Source organism: Branchiostoma floridae, chromosome 17 (genome assembly GCF_000003815.2).
Source record: "Branchiostoma floridae strain S238N-H82 chromosome 17, Bfl_VNyyK, whole genome shotgun sequence".
In the NCBI taxonomy this organism is placed as follows: Eukaryota; Metazoa; Chordata; class Leptocardii; order Amphioxiformes; family Branchiostomatidae; genus Branchiostoma; species Branchiostoma floridae.
Window position 1 is genome coordinate 4395744 of NC_049995.1, and position 19867 is coordinate 4415610.

The 19867-nt window shown below is 40.2% G+C and overlaps 2 protein-coding genes across 3 annotated transcripts in view; one reads left to right on the forward strand and one right to left on the reverse strand.

Moving 5' to 3' along the window:
- Positions 1–5878, reverse strand: part of LOC118404576 (gamma-2-syntrophin-like) — a 73787-nt gene extending 67909 nt beyond the window's left edge. The window contains exon 1 of one of the 2 annotated variants that reach the window (XM_035803753.1): positions 5606–5878. In XM_035803753.1, coding sequence (XP_035659646.1) covers positions 5606–5638 — 33 coding nt within the window. In that variant the 5' untranslated portion in view covers positions 5639–5878. The remainder of the gene's footprint in view (positions 1–5605) is intronic. The other variant, XM_035803752.1, reaches the window with a different exon arrangement.
- Positions 5879–8492: 2614 nt separating this feature from the next.
- On the forward strand, positions 8493–19748 carry LOC118404709 (F-box/WD repeat-containing protein 9-like; the record flags this gene model as incomplete). Its single annotated transcript, XM_035803975.1, is given in 10 exon segments — positions 8493–8586; positions 13277–13854; positions 14380–14519; positions 15348–15470; positions 15957–16161; positions 16800–16948; positions 17915–18028; positions 18459–18545; positions 19308–19376; positions 19678–19748. Coding segments are annotated over 9 exon segments (1469 nt in total), but the record flags the coding sequence as incomplete, so codon positions are not given.
- Between the last annotated feature and the right edge of the window lie 119 nt (positions 19749–19867).

A 19867-nucleotide genomic window follows, 5' to 3' on the forward strand; every position in this document is an offset into this window, starting at 1 on the left:
ACCTTCTGAAGATATGCTGATAACAAATATCTAGAAACATAGACGCACACACAAACACACCTTGGTGCAAGAACAATACCTTGAGTTTTCATGGAGGTAACAATACTGTAACAACATTGCGGGTATCAAACTTGCAAACCACAGAAGCAAGAGTTAGCATTCCAGTCCTGAGCTCCATCCGTCTTATAATAAACAGAGAGAGGTCAAGTTAAATAGGATTAGGAGATTGGAAATGAATTGTCCACAACAATTACTGCCAGCTCTGACCATCGATCTTACACCATGATACACTGCTCCGCAAGTTAAGTAGGTACAGCAGGACTTGAACTTGGTTTTTTTTGGAATAGAAATTTGAAACTAAGAGAGATTTGAAACAAATAATACAACACAATCTCACTGCTTCGCAAGTTAAGTAGTTACAGACGGCAAGACTTGAACTTGAAGATATTTGAAACAAATAATGCATAACAAGTCTCACTTTTCTGATACTGGAATGTAGGAATATGCAGTATGCTTGATAAAGGCTTGAAATAGTGGGGGTGTAATATGGAATATGGAAAAATTAGAGCGATGTACCTAGCAATAGTACTTTTACTGTGGGTGTGGCGGTATAAGCATCTTGATATTTCCATGTATGGTCACTTTTTTAAAGTTTAAAAGTATTCTTGACATTCGAGTGCCAAAGAGATATCAAAGCCTTTGTTGTATTACTAATTCAGATGTCGAAGTTAGCCATATAATGTACAGAAATTGTGTTCGTTGCAGTTTTCCCAAAGCTCAAAACTGGGTTAGCAGGTTTAGCTGAAATACTAACTGCATCTACAGGTATGTTCAATATATGTTGTGCACCCAAAATGCCAATTTTTTGGCTACATACAATGGACAAAAATGAATTTCAAGCCCTCAAGAGCATTGAGATCTTGCACGCCCCACACCACGCAAACGATTACACTGAGTGAGTGACAAGAACTGGGAGAACTTGGCAAACATTCAAAGCTGTTACTTGCTAGTAAAATCCCTCTTGCTAGTATCTGAAAGATGATATATTGAGGGTGTGTGGGTAGGCGGAAATTGGAAGTCTGTGGTCGAACAGTCACAGTGTAACATTTAATAGCCGCTGTTTAGTTGCAAGGAATCATGCTAGTTACGGGTTCTAGTTCAGTAAATACCAGTTCTTCCCAAAACAGAGCTAGGGCCTGTGCAATGGAAATTCAAAATGTCAAGCTGTTTTTAACTTTTTTCATTGAACCAAATAGCAGATAGCAAACTGCAAACACACTAGATGCTGTAGTACAAATAATCCATTTATTCTAAAGGTAGCTGTTGGGGGTGCTCAACTTACTGTAGATTCATCCATTTTTGCTGGGACTTAATTTCAGAGTAGGAGAGAAATCCTAAAAAAAGGCATCCTGAAGTTGAAACAATGCTGTAATAAAGTAGTGATGCAATATGAAGATACATAATTTCATGGTCTCATAATTTCGGTAGAGAAGTTGCGGTAAAATCTGTGTTCAGTTCAGTTCTGTGAAAATAAAGCAATAGCGAATATTCCAAGATTTACAGTATCTACTTATTTCAAAGGCTGAAGAATATGCCTTACCAAAAAGAATATAACAAAAACTGAAAAAGCTGTTAAAAACTGGTCATAGAATGTGTTTCCAATCTAATATTCTATAGGAAATACATATTCTATTTAAATCTGTGTATTTTAAAGATCAGACTAATATATTCAGTATTTGTTTAATTTTGGGTTCACCTCATTCAGGTCATCTAAGCTGCTAATAATACTCCGGCATTCCTGCCTGGCCACACATGGGTCACTGGGAAGTATGCATACTTTAAACAGCACATCAATTCCTCTATACATGCCCTGCCATTGTTGGTGCGCCACCCTGGAATGACTTGAACAAACTCTTCAACCTGTAGCCTTCAACCACTTGAAGGCAAATAGCAACCATACAAATCTAGTGTTGAATGACAAAAATGTAGTTCATGGACCTATTCATTACATGGATTCTTGTATGCACAACTTTAAAATTTTCTTGTCAAAATCTTCAGCTCTTAGTGCGATTGACACAACTATATATCGAATTGAAACATTCTTTCCTGATTCCTCTTTCCAACGTACATTATTAGTTTTACACAAAATGCTAGCCTGATTGAATCTCGCTTATAGCAGCCAGCACAGTGACATTTAATTACAATTTTGCAGTAGGCATTCAAAGTTCAAACTACGATATCAGTAATGCAACTTGTAAAACAGAGTGCACGTCCACAGACATATAAAAAACAGTGCAAATATTTCACAATTTCTAGTACACTGCAAGACTGTTCAGATCTCTTGGCTTCTTCCCTTTTAATACCTCCCACTTTGAAAAGTAGTCAAGTATATGAAAGGATCCAGAGTTGGCAGTGCATCCAATTAGCTAAAGCTAACAGTGAAACTAGATAAGCTATAGGGCAAGTCTTCCACCTCCCAAGTGGAACTGCAAGACAACAAAACGAAGTGGGGTGACACATGGGCAAGTGGATGCCTTGGAGTGTCAAGTATTAAAGCAAAGGTCTAGCTAAACTTGAACTTCTAGAATAAACAACATGTATGCAAGTTAGACATTTAGCTATACTGTATATCCTTTCCTCAAACATGCACCAATATTGTATATACCACTATATATTACCAGTGTTAAGTTCTAAATGTGAAGTTCTGTACTCCTTCCCTCCATCAAAAAATACTGGCTGTCAGCATGCTGGATTGTATTGTAGAATTCCCAAGGTATCTCATTTGTAGAGAAACTACAAACAATTGTTCCTACAGGGCAGAAGGGGTCAGCACTAGGGGGTTGTCATGTGGCCAATCATTTAACTTGTGCTACACTCCACCACATGCTACATGATTCTAGCAGAACACACAGTACATGTAATTGCATTACCAAAAGCAAGAAGGTTCTGGAAAGTTCCACAGCTTTTTGCAGGTCAAGCCATTAATTTGATTAAAATAGCAATTCAAAATAAAGCGAAACTACTGGAAATTCATTTATTCTAAAGGTACTTACTTTAGAGGAAGCAGGATGTTATTTTTTGGGGGGATTAAAAGAATTCCACATTAGAATGTCACTTTGAATGAAAACCAAAGAAATACAAAAAAAACAAATGTTTCGATATCTGCAGTACTAATACAGAAAAAAATCCTAATGAACAATGTGAGAAAATCCAATGGTTCAATTTGTTGTAACATTTTTCACAGAAGTGGTTGGGAACAACACATTTGTACATGCACGCAGCAATATTCTTAGAAATGCCCTGGTAAAAAATGCTGTATCTTGTTAGCGCACCAAGATTGAGTACAAAAGCTATATTTTCTGACAGGTAATTCTAGCCAGGATGTCTGGATCCAATTCCAAAACAAGATGTTATCAAAAGCAGCAGCAGCCACCCAGCAAAATATTTCCAACTGCCTTTAGGACTTAGAATTTAGATAGTATCTTGTAGCATTGGATTTCATAGTCTAGTTACCATCCTCATAAGGTCAACAATAACTCGTATTGTCTCAACAGTTGTGAGTAAGAAATTACCCAGGCTATTTCAAATGCCAAATCTCTCTGAGGAGTGGTGAAAAATCTCCAAGTGAAATCAGCACACTCAACATAGATCGAAAATAGACAGAGCAGCCTGGCAGAATTCAATAAATCCAATTAAGGTAATTGCAGCTCTCCCATACAGCTATCAAGTCACTACTATCTTTCCATTACTCTCACAGTGCATCAACACACCTGCTAGGTACAGTCTACATTTATTTAAATCAATACTTGACAAAGGGCGCTCTGTTTTTTCATTAAGACAAATGTTAAAAGTCTTTGACTCAATACTGTAAATCTTAAAACTTTCATGGTGGTTTTAATTTCTCTTAAACCTCCCTGCTGCAAATTGACACTATGAATATGTCTCTCCTATGTCTCTTCTTCTTCGGCCCCTATGTGACTATTGTAATATTAGTGTTGTTTCAACCAAGAATTTAAACATAGCAAAAACCTCCTTTATCTAATCATCATCCCATTGCAAAATAAAAATTGAAAACAAAACCACCATAAAAACAATTGGAAGTAAAATTAACAGTATTGTATTTGACAAGTCTGTTAAGTTGCTTAACTGAAAGTTGATTTTGGTACATTTTATCAATGAGTGAGTTATCAATTATAGGCTAGTCTTTTTTGTTCTCTTTTTCTTTTGTACTTGTATTAGAGCCAGCTGTAGCCCAGTGAGAAAAAAATAATTGATCACGAAAACACATAAAAGACTGGCCTGAAGGTATAGCTAGTGCCACCACTTTCCTTTGAAATCCGACTTCAATAGTACAACGTCTACAAAGCATATATTTGGGGGTGCATCACTATGAAATACGAATACACATGCAGGTGTTAGGTTTGCTTAGAAATGCTATTACTTCAAAAATCATCAAAAACTCAAATCAACATTTGATATTTTAGCCGATTTCAACACAGCTCCAATGTGCGCTTTGATTAGGGTTGACCTATTTTGTAAACATTTGAGGATCAACCCCACTTTAGATTCAAGCTATCTAGATCTGCTTTCACACGAAAGACAAAGCAAATACTTCTTACTGTCTAGCATTGAAATACTGTATTACAAAAGATGTTCTTAACCCGTGAATTACAAATGAGAAGAAATAAATCTACTTGTCCTGAAACGTATGGCGTTCGCAATGTTGTATTTGTGTACCAGCAACTTTTCAAGTCCCCATGAGTGTATATATAAATGCATACATGCGATAAACACTTAATGATTATAAATGAATATTATGCGTTCCTTAAACTTTGCTCTAGTCCTTGGCTCCAGCAATGAAAGATAAAAAATCTAAAAACAGCACCCAAAAAAATACAGATTTACAGTTTACGTTCGAGCAGTTGTTGTGGGCGTGGTCAAACGTGACAGGTGCACAACAATTTGGTGAGGGGAGGGGGGCGAAGTCTATAAAAAAAAAGAAAACAAGGATTCGAAGAAGAAGAAAGAAACGCCGGCGTCCCAAAGGTGACAAGAAGTAAACAGTCTTGAAGTATCCAAACAAGCCTGTCAGCGGCAGGCTGAAGACATACGCCAGGCGCAAGTTCGTGGACAAGTCCGACTGACAACTACAGAAAAGTGTCGATAAATCACTAAGTGCTGTCAAAAAGTCAAGCAAAGCCGCACGTACACACACACAGATAGCTAAAAGTTTCCCTTGCGTTTTGGATACATAAAAGTGGTGCGGAATAAATGATAAAAGGAAGCCTTTTCTGTTGCTTGTGGGATGTGGGGAAAGAGGTCAGGGAGTTGACAGATGGGTCTATAGGGACCGGGCTCGACAACAATCAAGCTACGATTCAACACGGCACCCACAGCGTTACATCCCGATTACTGCCACATCAAAAACCCGCTCGCTTTTTGCAAAACATTTCCTCAGAAAACACTCACTTCTTCCCTCAGAATATCAGCGATTTCGAGTCGCTTGGCTGAGAAGTTCTTGTATATCGCCCTCCTTGCGTTATCTGAGAGATAAAGTGGTCCGTTATCTCTAAAAACCGTCCAGAAATGAGTTACTAGTACTCACCACTTCCACGCTCTGTGGAGTTTCTCCCGCCATGTTTATCAGACGACACTTTGGAGAGAATCTTAAAATTCCTCGTGCAATCCCAGAGAGAGTTCTTCACAGCTCACAGTCGCCTGTGTAACATGTTTCCTTTCTCGTCGAGTAAATCCTGAGGAGAATGATTCCCGTGAGGTGAAGTTTGCAGAGCGGACGCGGGTATGTTGCGAGCGGGCCGCTAGCGGTACTACGTCTGTGATTCACGCTTACGAGCTACGGGTTCGGGTCAGGAGCAGGGACGTACCACTGCATTGTTGGGGGGTGGAAGATATCGTCGGGACGAACCATATTTTGTGATAGGGGCTACTCTCACCTTAAAGTCTAACATCATGATTTTCATCAAATTACGTTCAGTTCAATTGTACAAATAAGCCAAATAAACCAAGGCGGTTTCTTGAATAAACGTATATATAGTTAATTGCTACTAATGCTAGGCGTCGCCGGTTGTCAGGCGTTACCTGTTGCTAGGTGGCAGGTCAGGAGCAGGGACGTGCCACTTACTATGGCGACGTCACGAGTAGGGACAAATCAATATTGTATGAAGGATGGGTATGACTATACAACAGAAGTGTCATGGAGTTATGCTGATAAACTGTAAATTCATTTACTTTTGCAGTGATATTATTCTTCAGAAGGGGGGGGGGGTTATATAGAGGTGGAAATAACCTCCTTGCTTCAAACAATTCTGTGGTAAAGCCCATACAAGCTAGCCTGGGTACCATCCGATTCCTACTGGGGCTCCGTATGCTCGCTACCCTAAAAAAATGCCCTGTTTCGGGCATCTCGATTTGGGCTGCACCTGTCTTTATTTCGGGAAGGACGTAAAATAAGGGCCCCGTACGAGGAGATGTCTCAAGTACATCAAAGCTGGGGGAGGCTTTAGCAAACCCTGGCCCCGCCACTTGAGTCCCTTCCTGTAAACTTGATATACCCTGCTGTTGAAACAGGAAAAAAAACTTGTTGCCTATCATACTAGTATGTAACGTTATCACTGTCTGGTAACTACAAGGTCAACTACAAAAATATGGAACTGACTGCGGTTACTTTGAAGTGACATAGACATATACTAGTATGTTAGTTACATTTCCTTTTCACGTTTTCACGGAATACAATTTGGCGTTACTTTTGTGATAGTTGTCGGATTGTTCCATTTTTATGCCCAGATTTGCTTTACTCAATTGACTTTTAATTTAAGAATGACCCATGACTAATTCAGTTTTGCATTGGGGACCGAATTACAATATATCCCACTTGTCTACAAGATCGATGAATGAAAAATAGATGTTATGAGAAATGAATAAGCCAGCTTAAACTATAACGTTATCGTTTTGTCATTACCACCACCAATCACTAGTGGTTTTTCGTAAAAAAAATTAGACTATACCACCCAAAAGCGGTGTGCCTTCCGACAGGTTTCCTGCAACAAGCGTGCCCAAGGGGGCCAGGATTTCCTTCAAATTCCGGAATCAAGTCTTGTTAGAAACGGCGTCGCTCTAGGCGCTCTGTGAATCCGAATAACGCCGTGTAACATTTGGTATTCAGGGTAGAGATGTAGTGATGGATTGGGAAGAATGCCGATACCGCTTTGAACCGCGCGTTCCCGGCCCAATTTTCGTAGTTCCGCTCCAGTTATTGGCTGTGTGCCGAGTGCAACTCGACTTGAAACCATATTACTGCAGTGTGCAGAAAGTACGTAAGGTGGCGTGCATGCATTGAGTATTGGTGGCGCATATTCAAGTGGTACTGATGGCATCACAAAATGTGCTACTCTGTTAAAGACATAGAATGATAGAGTTTTCTTTGTCCTTCAAGACAGCATACGGTACCCATCCAGTTTTATTCAAACCGACTGTCCATAGCCGAGACAAACCAAAGACAAAGGAGAAGTCCCTCTTTCAACCTCCTTGGTTGAATACATTGTAGATCCGTTCTTTCAAGTTCTCCTCTTAATTTTTCGTTGCTCTTCTCCTTTCTGTTGGCTTTAAATTGTACACACTTCCCTATGAGTGTTACTTGATCCAGACAAAAGCCAAGTCAAAGAAGCCAAATGACATCTGATACAATAACACATTGCTCTATTAAAACGTTAGTTCTCTTTATGTCAATCAATGTCTTTTATTTCTCAGTCTGAGTCCCTCATCTCTGAAAGTGTTGGTATATTTACACAAAGGAAAGGGAACTTCATAATTTGAAATTCAAGTGGCCAGGAAGGCTGAACAAATTACTGAACACACAAAGTATAGTATTAAAAGTTAAACCGAACAATGGATTCTTCATTTTTGTTATTTCACACATTCTTCTTCTTCTTTGACTACGGCATTAGTATCCATTTTCCGATATGTTTATTTGTTCATTTAGTTTAGTTTATGCAATTTACCAGTACGTCATAATTTTGTCACATTTTGCAACTGCTTTGTTAGATTAACAGTATGGTCGAAAACTTTATCTTTTTTTGAAACGGACGAAAATTGTTATTCTGAAAAGACTGGCAAACTAAGGGCTATTTCAGTAACTACATAGGGAGTGGGACAGACACAAGTCTCAGTAGTTCTTGTTCGTTTCTGTCTCTACCTTCGCCAAGAAATATTTGATCGAGGGATAATTTAAGGATGGATACACGAGCTTTGGTATGAGGGCTTGACCAATCGAAGAAAGGACTTTAGTAGATGTTGCCCCCTTGCGGCTTTTCTCTGTACTGCAGCAGAACTGAGCTTTTCTTGCGGAGAAGACCTTAACACATCAAGTATGTCCAAAACGCCACAAAAAGCCAAATGAATTACATCTTGCCACACATCTGCTCGGAGATGAGAAGTTACCGGCTGATGACGTAACCGATGATGCAATCTAACAGGTCAAAGGTTACATACTCCAACTGAATTTGAATGTTGGGCGGTCTGCAGTTTGTGACGATGCTGGAAAAAAACAGCTGAACGGTAGATTCGGTGGTAAGTCAGCTATTAACTGCAATATTTCTGGACATTATTTCGTAAATGCATCGGTGTCAAATTGTATAGAACTATTATAGGATTAGGATATGCATGTAAAAACAGCGAGGGATGGGGGGGGGGCGTCACTTGCGAAAATTATTTGTTATGATGAAATGCCTTGAAGTATGCATGAGTTTTTCTTCGACTTGTGGTATTTTCTTGTTGTAGGGGCATTTCATAGACCATGAAAATAGAGATGGTAGCTCTGATAAGTGCTGTTCAGCGTTTTAGATCAAGGACACAGTGCACGGGGAAGTCGGGTTGTTAACGGGTTGGTAACGTAATTATGTAAGATTTGTGTCGGATTTTCACATTCAGATTTTCCGACGTTGGATCCGACAGAAATCCAGAAATCAGGCCAAATCAATGGCGCCCGCCCATTGTTTTCCCGCGGATCCCGTCAGCCTTCCGATACGTGCCCGATAGATGTCGGAAATGTGTCGGTTTTCACGCACCGACTGGAGGTCACTTGAGGTCATGATAGGCGTCAGGCCCCGATTAACAGGATAATGTAGGAATATCTCGATATCAGTAAACGAGCTACAGAGTTGATACTGTTTTGTTGATTACCATACATATTTCTTTTAACGTTACATTTTTTTTTAACCAGGGAAATTAATAATTTTACGGTGCCCGCTTTTTTAACCACTGTCACTTTCGGTGGCTAGTTGACCAGTGCATTATGTTGATCATGACTAATGTCGTGTATTCCCGTTCTTCAGGTTCGTCAATACCGTCAAAGTTTGAGGATGGAGATGTGCTGTCACGGAAGAACCGATTTATCTTAAATTGTCTATTGATTTATCCGTTTTGTTCCCGTTGAGTTTGATTTCGTGTTCTTTTGTTTCATTGTTTTTCTCAAAAGTTCGTTTTGTCTCTTAAACACTAACTCTCTAATACTAACACTAATCCTGGAACTAACACGTTTCGAAGTTAACATGAACTCAGCCAAAGACAGTTTACACAGACTATAGTTTATTAACAAGATATGGATATTATCACTTGATAAAAAAGACAAAGTCAAGCATTTGCCGGACCGTAATAGTACAAGACAGATCATAGGATCAACCAGACAACCACGTGCACTATCGGAACAATTTTTCAGAATCACCGTAGTTTAAAATACTGTGCGTCGCAATGGGTCCATGAAATCCATGAAGATATTTTGACGCAAGAGGATGACATAAGTCCTTTTATAAAATAATACAATCGTATATGTGTCATCAGTAACGGCCACGAAATGCGCTTCAAGTTTCTGCAGACGTTCCGGTTCTTCCGCCAGCAGACCGTCCCATAATCTTCCGCAATACTAGTACGTCGTGCAATCTTCCACAGAAGTTAGGATACGTAAAGTTACAAAACTTTCTGGACGTCCCGAAATCATCCGCAGAAATTGTATGGAAGACGCCACAAGGTTTCCGCAAGAGATACGTTGTACATGTACATAAATTCTTACCGCGGTCACCGCGGCCGTGCGATTAACAACAGCTCACAGAACTGTGACTTACTTAGTTGGAGTTATTTACCCACATAAAGATATGGTTGTAAAGCAGTGCAAAAAGTTAGCAATAAAATCCGATGTTACAAAAACTGTGTCAGCATTTTGATATGTATCAACGGAACACAGAAAAATACGGTAAGATATAAAGAACAACGCAAGTTAAAGGTTGGACCCGCACGTACCTCAAGTGTAAACAAGCACGCATGTTAGCGGCACATTTTTTCTGTGAGTACAACTCTTCAAATTGCAATTGATATAGCCAGATATTTGATTGAAATTTGAGCGCTGTAACAAAAATAGCGAGGATCGTCTGGGATCTGGATAAAACTGAACTATATATTATGAGATTTGATGCTATATCAGCAAACAGCAGCTCCGAGATGGCCACTACAAATGAACACTTTCCCACGGTGCGTAGTCTTGATTGACAGATCTTGGCCTTTTGAAGATCGTGCCGCCGGCGCCGGACTGTCTGAAACTTTGCCTAACGCAAATTCAATCATTTTTGACAGCCAATCAGCGAAAACTGACAGCAAAAATAACCTGATACTTGTCACGTATAAACGAGGTTCTGTCACAGGCGTTTCGTGGCGAACTCCGAAACATAACTCACAAAAGACGTGTTGTTTTTTGACTAAAAGAGAGACTTGCAGAACCGGTAACCAAATGTACTACCTACCTACCTACCTACCTAGTCCCTTGACCTCCAGGTCGTTGGGGGGACAATGTAGACATGAAGATCGAGATGTAGAACCAAATGTAGAACCGGTAAAACGAAAATTTGTGGCAACCAAACACCGAGACAGATCTCAAAGAGAGACTAGCTCATGCACAAATGAATTTGTTTTTCCACCAGCCGCGCCCGTGGACAGTGACAAGACATTAACTAGCGTAAGCGGTGCCAAAATATTCCATGCAAGAAACGAAGGCTGAACTGTTGTCTGATTTATTTATTTTAACAAGTTGAAGATCAGTCAGAAACGATTTTTATTTCCCAAACAAAGGTACTTTAATCGAGAAAGTACGGTATTCATTTTCTGTCCGTCTATCTATGATAAGCAACTGGGTTGACGGCTAGGCAAGAGAAAACGCTCATAAACTGGACCTTATTAACATAATTTATGAAATGTTTTTATTTATTGAATTACTCTGATAATAAACAGGTTTTGTGAACGGGTTTGGCGTACGATGAAATATACGGAATTGTTATTGTCAAAATCACTTAAATCAGTTTCTTTTTATACAGTTTTTTGAAAAAGATGTAATGTTTTTATTTCAATAACCACATACAAAGTACGCAAGCGTAGACAACTGTATACATGAGTGGTGTTCACACTCACTTGTGTTCGGGACCTCATTAACATAATTTATGAAATGTTTTTATTTATTGAATTGCTCTGATAATAAACATGTTTTGTGAACGGGTTTGGCGCACGATGAAATATACGCAATTGTTCTTGTCCAAATCGCTAAAATCAGTTTCTTTATGTACAGCTTTGTGAAAAAGACATAATTTGGCCACTTTAAGAACCACATTCTGAAGTATGCAAGCATAGACAACTTTCTGCAAGAATTCTATTTACACCTCCTTTTCAAGATGCCGACATTTAAGAACATCTGGCGCACAGCGTCAGCAGGCATTCACGCTGATGAAGCAAAGCCGAAGCGTGATGTCTGCCCTGTGGGTGGTTGGAATCTTGACACATCATCGCCTGTAAGGTGCTAGGGGAAGAGCCTTCGGGCCCACCCTGTCAATCATCATCAACCTCCTTGATCTCAGGGAGCTATCGAGCTTGCCTGGTTTGGTCCAAGGGTCTACATATATACATATTTCCCGGCTATCCCAGTGTGATGCCGGTAGGCAAGTTTCACACTTTGGACTTGATTCCGTTTCGGCAAGTTTTTCCAAAGGAAGTTGGGACTTCGGAATTCGTTTTGTTTTTCTACCCCAACAAAATGGTAACAATATATTTTGCCATTCAAAATAATATCGCACCAAGGGCTCGAACCCACACTTTCTGGTTTCAAAGGATCGTCTGAAGTTTCCCTTTTTGCTATTTATTCATATTCTTAACGCTACCGCTGAGAAAACAAACTCTGCTTTCATTCTATAACATTTAGCACGTAGAAATGTGGATACGCCACTCCACGCTATATAATGGAACGGATCACGTGGTTGCTTCGGATGTCAATCATTCAGTAGCCATGGTAACCAATAAAGAGGCTACACGTCACTCAGCGGTGTTGCCATGGCCACATCCAAGCGGGGAAATCCCATCTGCAAAGTCTGTTACTTGTTGCCTTGGCGACCGCCATCGGAAATCTGTGGGAAAAAGAAACCGATGTGATTCCGATAAATTTCGTGGAAAACCATCGGATTTGTGTTAGAAATTTTTTTCCCATCGGAAGGTCATCGTTTCTGTATCGGAAAACGTTAAGTGGCCGACACAGTTCCGACGCAGTTCCACATGAACACAAACTATGGCGACAATACGTACAGTTTTCCGATACATTTCCAGTTATTAGAGACGATGTATATCCGATACGGTTCAGATAATTACCGATATCCCCGTGCACTGTGGGAAGGCATGTGTACAACCTTATAGTTATACACATGCGTCATCGCTATTCAGGGATTCTGACGCTCGAGTTACCCCATAATAAATTTGTGTTGCCATGTGTTTAGAAAAAAATATTTGACAACAGCAGCCTCAGAAATTCTAACTGTAGAGCTATATCCTATATGTGTATGCAACATGCATAATAACTAACTATATAAGCTGGTATGTCATAACGAGCGATCACTGTAATGTTTTATTCTATGACTGGTTCCCACTAACGGTTCCCACAACTTACAAGGCCTAAGACATCAGCATATTAGATTACTAGTTATATTTGAATTAGCAGATCAAATTACTCATTGATATCTTGATTATTCTTTTGCCTTCCACTTGCTTTTTGCCTGCCAGTGTGTCAATGTTATATACTATAATATAGCTACAATTTCTCATATGAATGGAACGTTAAAATCCAACATTGAAGACCTCTGACGTCTTTTGTCCATATCATATGTATTGAATTCTGTCTACGGTGATTGTATTTTTGTGGCTTTTTTCTCATGCTTTGAAACATTTTCTATTTTCACAGGATGACCAAGATGTCAACAACTTTCTAAAACTCCAAATAAACAACAAACAGTAAACAATAAACAAACATGGAGCCTCAACAGGCCACTGCAACACCAGAGCCCCAGTCACCACCAACCGCAACCTCCGACGACAAAGGCTCACCAGACTCTAGTCCGGAGATGGATTTTGACCACGACGCAGCCGACCTGACCCTCCCACTCGCACCGTGTTGGGCGGTCAACGATAGTCATAGTCCGCCCCCCTCCCCCTCTCGTCTTAACCAAACCCTTAGTGTGCCCACCTCCCCACTTGGGGCCCTATCTTTGAACAATACCGCCAGCTCTATCTGTTCTCTGCAAGGGTCACTAAACGCGAGCCTCAGCCCACCCCCCTCGCCGTGTGGACTGCCCCTAACGTTAGAGAACCTCCCCCCTGAACTGTTGTTGCACATCCTGTGGTATCTGGAGCCAAAATTCATTGTGTTCACGCTCGGACGCGTCAGCAAGTTCTTCCACGCGCTGGTGTCGGAGCCGATCACGTGGAAAATCCGAATGGGGAAGAGATGGCCGCGGGGACAGCAGTACCCACCGATGGAAGGTAGAACATTGTTGTCAGAATTAGCCTGGGTACCATCCTATTTCTACCGAGGCTCCTTGCACTCGCTGCCCTAAAAAGATCTTTAGTCCAGTGAGTGCAAGAAGCGCTGGTAGAAATAGGATGGTACCCACTAGGTCAGAACTACACCAAAATGTAATATAATGTTGAAACTTCCAAAGTGAAAAAAATGCAACTTGGTATAGTACAGTATTTCATATTTTTCTTGTGCTTGTAAACTATGTGAAAGCAAGCTTCACAATCACAAGGTCTGCTAAGTTTATGAAACCATTTCAGACAAAACCCTACTTTTCTGACAACATACGTACACTGTTTGGGAGATCACATTTTTTAAACATGTTTTCTTATTTTACAACCTCTCTCTCTAGATATTGGTATGTAATTCTATAGTGTTGATCTCACTAATACTATGTAAAGAAAAGGTAGGGAAATGTACTATTGTACTAATGTTACATAATGGGCCTAAATATAACAATAACATTTGCTTGTAAGTTTTATGTTGTGTAGTTCCAGATGACTTTAACTGGCAGCAGGCCTGTATGGAGAGGGAGGAGACAGACAGACTCTGGTCCGACCCGAAGGAGAACATTCACCACTTCACTCTGGACGGACACTTCGCTACTGTAGATGCTGTGCACCTTATACAGGTAGGGCTTTTTCTATGGAGGGGAACAAGGGTGCTGCACCCTCATGTTGTAACAATGCCCTTCTTCGGCTCTTGTCGTCTCGTGAGACGGTCGACAGCTTCAGTCAGGGCCTCAGTTGAAGTTACTGGTTACAGTTCTTGCCTGGCAGCTCCTTTGATGACTTATAAGTCCAATCTTGGCACGGCAGGCTCTTCCACAGAAAGTGCAGGTGAACACTTCTCCGGTATTCGACCCCTCTACTCCCTTCTTCTTCCTCTGTCTTGCCTCTAGGACTTACCTCTCACGGGCAGCCCTATACCGCTCCATACCGGTGTGTACTGCTGCTCTCCATCTACTTCTGTCTGTTGCGATGCCCTTATCCCGCCAATATACCTATGACAAGCATGAGATTCTGATTGATCGTTCTCTAACATTCCACATTGTGGAATCCAACAGCATTACTAGTGAATTTATCAGCCTTGTCTTTATTATACATGTAGTGGCCTGACCTGTCGTAGTGGTCAAATTTGGCCTGAGTCCCAGTGATGCATAGAAACAGGTTTGACTGTATATACTGTTCAATTACCAATCTCAAAGTCCTTTTCAAGCAACTTCACCTTTCCTCGAACTACCAAACTCTCTCAATGACGACTTTTTCCCTCCTGTATACCATCCTCAAGCCTTCAGTTGGGAAGGTACAAGGCGGTAGAAGGAGAGGGATGAGCTCTGCCTCCCAATACTGTGCTCTACACACAGTACATAACAACCCACTGTCCCTATGATGTTAAAAAGGCTATGGGACTACCTTTACCATATTGTACAAACATGTATGTGGTTGTATTCCTTCAGAATGGCACCATGTGTGTATCTGGGTCCAGAGACAGAACAGCGAAGATTTGGGACCTGTCCAAGCTGACCCCAGGAGAGCCTGTTCCTTATGATGCTGTGGTCAAGTCACTGGAACAACACAGGGTAAGGCTGTGAAGGTTAGACATCCAGGAAAACAATTCTTTAATTTAGTTTAAAGGCAAATGCATGGCTCCCTTTGAAATGAATTGATAAAGAACTGAAGGTATGACTCCTAAGATAATTGAATAACATAAGATTCAATCTCTACAAGTAGATAAAAATCAGAGATTTGGTTCCGGTAAAAGAAGAGTGATGGATGTCACTCGAAAGGTCTAGAAGTAAATCTCCAGATATAGAGATTGAATTGCCATTAAATACAGGGTATTAGGTTACAAGTACGAGTGTTGTAGAATAAAGTCAGACTCTTTTATTTCAAGAAATATGATATATGTCATGGTAGGAATGAAACATTGTGTCTCTTGGTTCATCTTGTTGGTAAATGATTTACTTTCAAATTGTTTTGTGTACAGAAATAGCATATAAAATCTTCATAATGTTGTTTACCATCACAGACTAATTTTCATTCTATAACTTTTGTTACTAATATAGGGCTGGGTGTGGTGTCTGTCCTCATTGGATAACATTCTGTGCACGGGATCATGGGATACCGCCATCAAGCTGTGGGATTTGAATGCCAACTGTCAGCTCATCATGTCAGTCAAGGAGCGCTCCGCCATCTTGTGTACCCAGATTTTGCAGGACATTCTAGTCGCGGGAAGCTACGACAAGCGAATATCTGTCTATGATATCAGGGGTAGGTGCTGTGGTTTGAAGTTTTTCCACATCATACATGGTGTATACGGCAGTGCCTATCACGTTGTCAATAGCCCTTGGGCCACACAACTTTCAACAGGGGGTTAGTCTAATGGTAGTGGTGTGTGTTCAAATTCAGAGAAAGCAACCGTTACATGTCCCATTTGCAAACTCTTTGGTAGGCCTCGGCTAGGGATCGAACTCACAACCTTCCGAATGCATGGCAAAAACTCCATTTGACTACATCATCATCTGTGACTCAAATTGTGCTCATGCTTTTATATAATAGAAAAACCTCTGATTTTTTTTTTAATTTTCCAGGTCAGTATTACAATCTGTTAAACTCAAACAACATTAGCCTGTGTTTACGCAATCTCTCCCTCGCTGGGGTTGATAACTAGGTAGTGGCAACTGTAAGGCTTAGGTCACATTTCCAAACCGGGGTCCGACCAGGATGTTTTAAGATACGAAAAATCAAATTATATAATTATATCATTCTTTTTGCTCCCAAATGCTGCCCGGCCGGCCCCCTTGTTTGAAATGTGACCTAAGCCTAAAGCCACTAGGATCACGATTTTAGTCAGGCTAAAAGAACATGATTTACTGTAAAATGCTCAGTGTTTGCATGTGTTTTTCCAGCGGACTACCAGCCAATCACGACCCTCCGTCAGCACCAGAAGCCGGTCCTGTGTGTAGCGGCAGATGAAGATTACATCATCAGCTGTAGTGAGGACAAGACTGTGAAGGTTTGGGACCGGCGGGCGTGTCAGGTCTACAAGTCCATACAGGTGTTTTATTTGTTTTTGTTTTTTTTGTTGTTAATATTGCATTCCTGGTAAACCTCATGGTGTAACATACCAGGTTTGCGCTGAACAGTACAAGCTGCATCTCTTGACTGACTTATGCCAGGTGCCACTCCTTCCCTGCCACCCGAACCACTAGTACTGTAGCAGCTAGGGCTGGGTATCGGTACAGCGTACCGGTACAAAACCGGTTTTTGTTATTGGACCGGTCCAGAAAAAACGGACCTGAAAAAACTAGGTAGACCGGATGTTGGACCGATTAGAAAATGAACAGATTATTTTATCAGGCGTTCACACGTTTTGGCGCTTGCAGGTGGAAGAAAATAACAAGAGTGAAGTAAAGTGGAGTTTATAGTAATTTCTACCAAGGTTTACAGCCAATCGTACAGGTGCAGTTGAGTTTGCGTTGTAGGATTTTAAAACGCCAGTGTAATAAAGTCTAATACTCCACCAAACAGATTCTTTGTAGCGAAATGGACCATTGGTATGAGTCATACTGCATCAGGTCCAGGTTCAGGTCCGGACCTGGACCTGATCCTTTGGACCTGTACCGGACCTGGACCTGAATTTTCTGTACTGGTACCCAGCCCTAGTAGCAGCCAAGCTGCATATATCTGGACTGATTTAAGAACTACTGTCATTCAGTCTTTACAGACTATAACTCTGAACTGATTTAGCAGTGAGAGTTTAGCTGGACAGTATTGGATGCCGGCTTCAGGTTATCTAACTTAAGATGCTCAAAATTTGATTTTGTGGATAACATACTGTAGAAACTGTAAATGAAGATAAGAGTTTAACTAAAATAAGTGATTTCATTTTTTTTTCATTAATCAAGAGAACAAGTTTCTAAAACTGGATACAATGTATTGTCGCCTTTATGATTGTTGATACAATGTATTGTATTGATTAAGTGGTAAGTACAATGTATTAATTTTTGTCTTTTTTTTCTAGTTAGAGAAGTTCTGCATGTCTATGTGGTATGGACGTGGCATGCTGTTGTTAGGAGACAGAAGAGGGCAGGTACATATGTACAGCACGGGGGACGGGGGATTCGAAGAAATGGAAGTAAGTGTTCCATTCATAAGAATGGATGTTTTCAATTCTTTGGGTGTCATTATTTGATGCTAGACACAATGCAAGTTTGGAACAAGTTTTGCTGATGATCTAAACATGTCTTAAAAAGCAAAAACGTTCATCATAACTCTATATCAAAGTTATTAAGCTTCTTAACTGATTTTGAGATATGTTTTGCCCAACACGTTGAAGTAACTTCTAAGAGCATTCCAAGAAGACAAAGTGAAAAGATATCCCTAAACATTTGTATTACCCTGTCCACATCAAATCAACATACGATAATATTGTATAAAACTAAAAGTCCTTTATTAACTGAGGAATTGACATTATCATATTCTTCGCTTGGCCAAATTTTTGCAGATTCCCTTTTCAATGCCTTATGATGATGTCTATTTATCAATAACATTTGTATTACGTCCAGACTATAGAGGCCCATGGTAACAAAGTAACAGGTGTCCACTACACACTGGGAGGACTTTACACTTGTTCAACTGACAAAACTATCAAGGTAGGTCTTCCTATAGGTTTTTGATGTTTCATCAATGAGATGTTTTCATTATATTTCCACCAATAAGTAACCCAGTAGGCAGTAACCAGTTGTGGCTCAGTGTACAAAATACATTTTTGAGCCAGGTTGCACAGTGTGCAACCTGGGGCAAAAATAGGTTGCACAACTGAATTTCAAGTTGCACCACCTACAATTCACTAATTTCTGAAAAAAAAGTACAATACATACACTGTACATACATACATAATAAACATTTTTGGCTGATATGAAACAGAGCTGCCTCAGTCCATTTATTTCTTCCAAGTAAATTGACAACAACACGAGTTCTGGGCTCAAAATCTAAGTTGCACCCTGTGCAACCTGAGTTTAGAAGTAAGTTGCACCAAGCAAAAAGTGGTTGCAATGTGCAAGTGTGCAAGTGGGTATTTTGCACGCTGCGCTTAGGGTTGTTTTACTTGGCCCAGTCAGCTAAGCATCAGCCTGTCTGTTAGCATGTTTCTGATTAGCTGCCCTCTTAGATTTTGCTACCAGAGGGTTTCAGCTGGTCTTTTGAGTTTTAGCTGTCAAACAGTTTCTAGAAAGCCTGCAATGATCAAAGGAGCACCTGGCAAAAATAACATTTAGAGCTCACAAAAGTGTCAAATGAATGATTTTTCTTGTGTACAATGAGCTTAAGTGAGGTACCATGAAAACTAAAGTACCTACCAGGTATGTATGAAATGGAAATGGCAATAAAATATATGATTCTCACATTTTTCCCAGGTTCATGAACCATGCAGCCAGCCTGCTGCTATCTGCACCCTGGCAGAGACCAAAGGAGAGGTGGCTGATGTAAGTTTTCAATTTACATTCAATTTGAGAATACTCTTTTGCCATATGTATTTACAGTCTATCTATATGTTATAGATTAGTTAAATGATTCAATAATTTTAACGTAAAATGCTTCAGAATTCAAAATGGTTGAATGGGATGTACATGCAAACTAGTTCATGCTAAACAATTGTATTACAAGCAAAATGTTCAACTCAAACCATTGACATACAATGAAACTAAAATATTGTATGTCTTAGTTGTGTGTGTTAGATCGGTATCATTTGATGCAAGTAAGTTTTTTTATCTTTTTATTTCCCAGATTTGTGTTCAGGCAGGAGTGGTAGCCAGCGCACATTCGGACTTCTCAGTGGGGATATGGAGACCTGCCATGTAAACAACAACAACAACAATAACAAAACATCACAACTCAGCCTTCCCTTGTATCATATAAACCACGTTAATTTCATTGTTTAATGTAGCCTCCATAGCAGGCTTATGGAGGCTAGTCA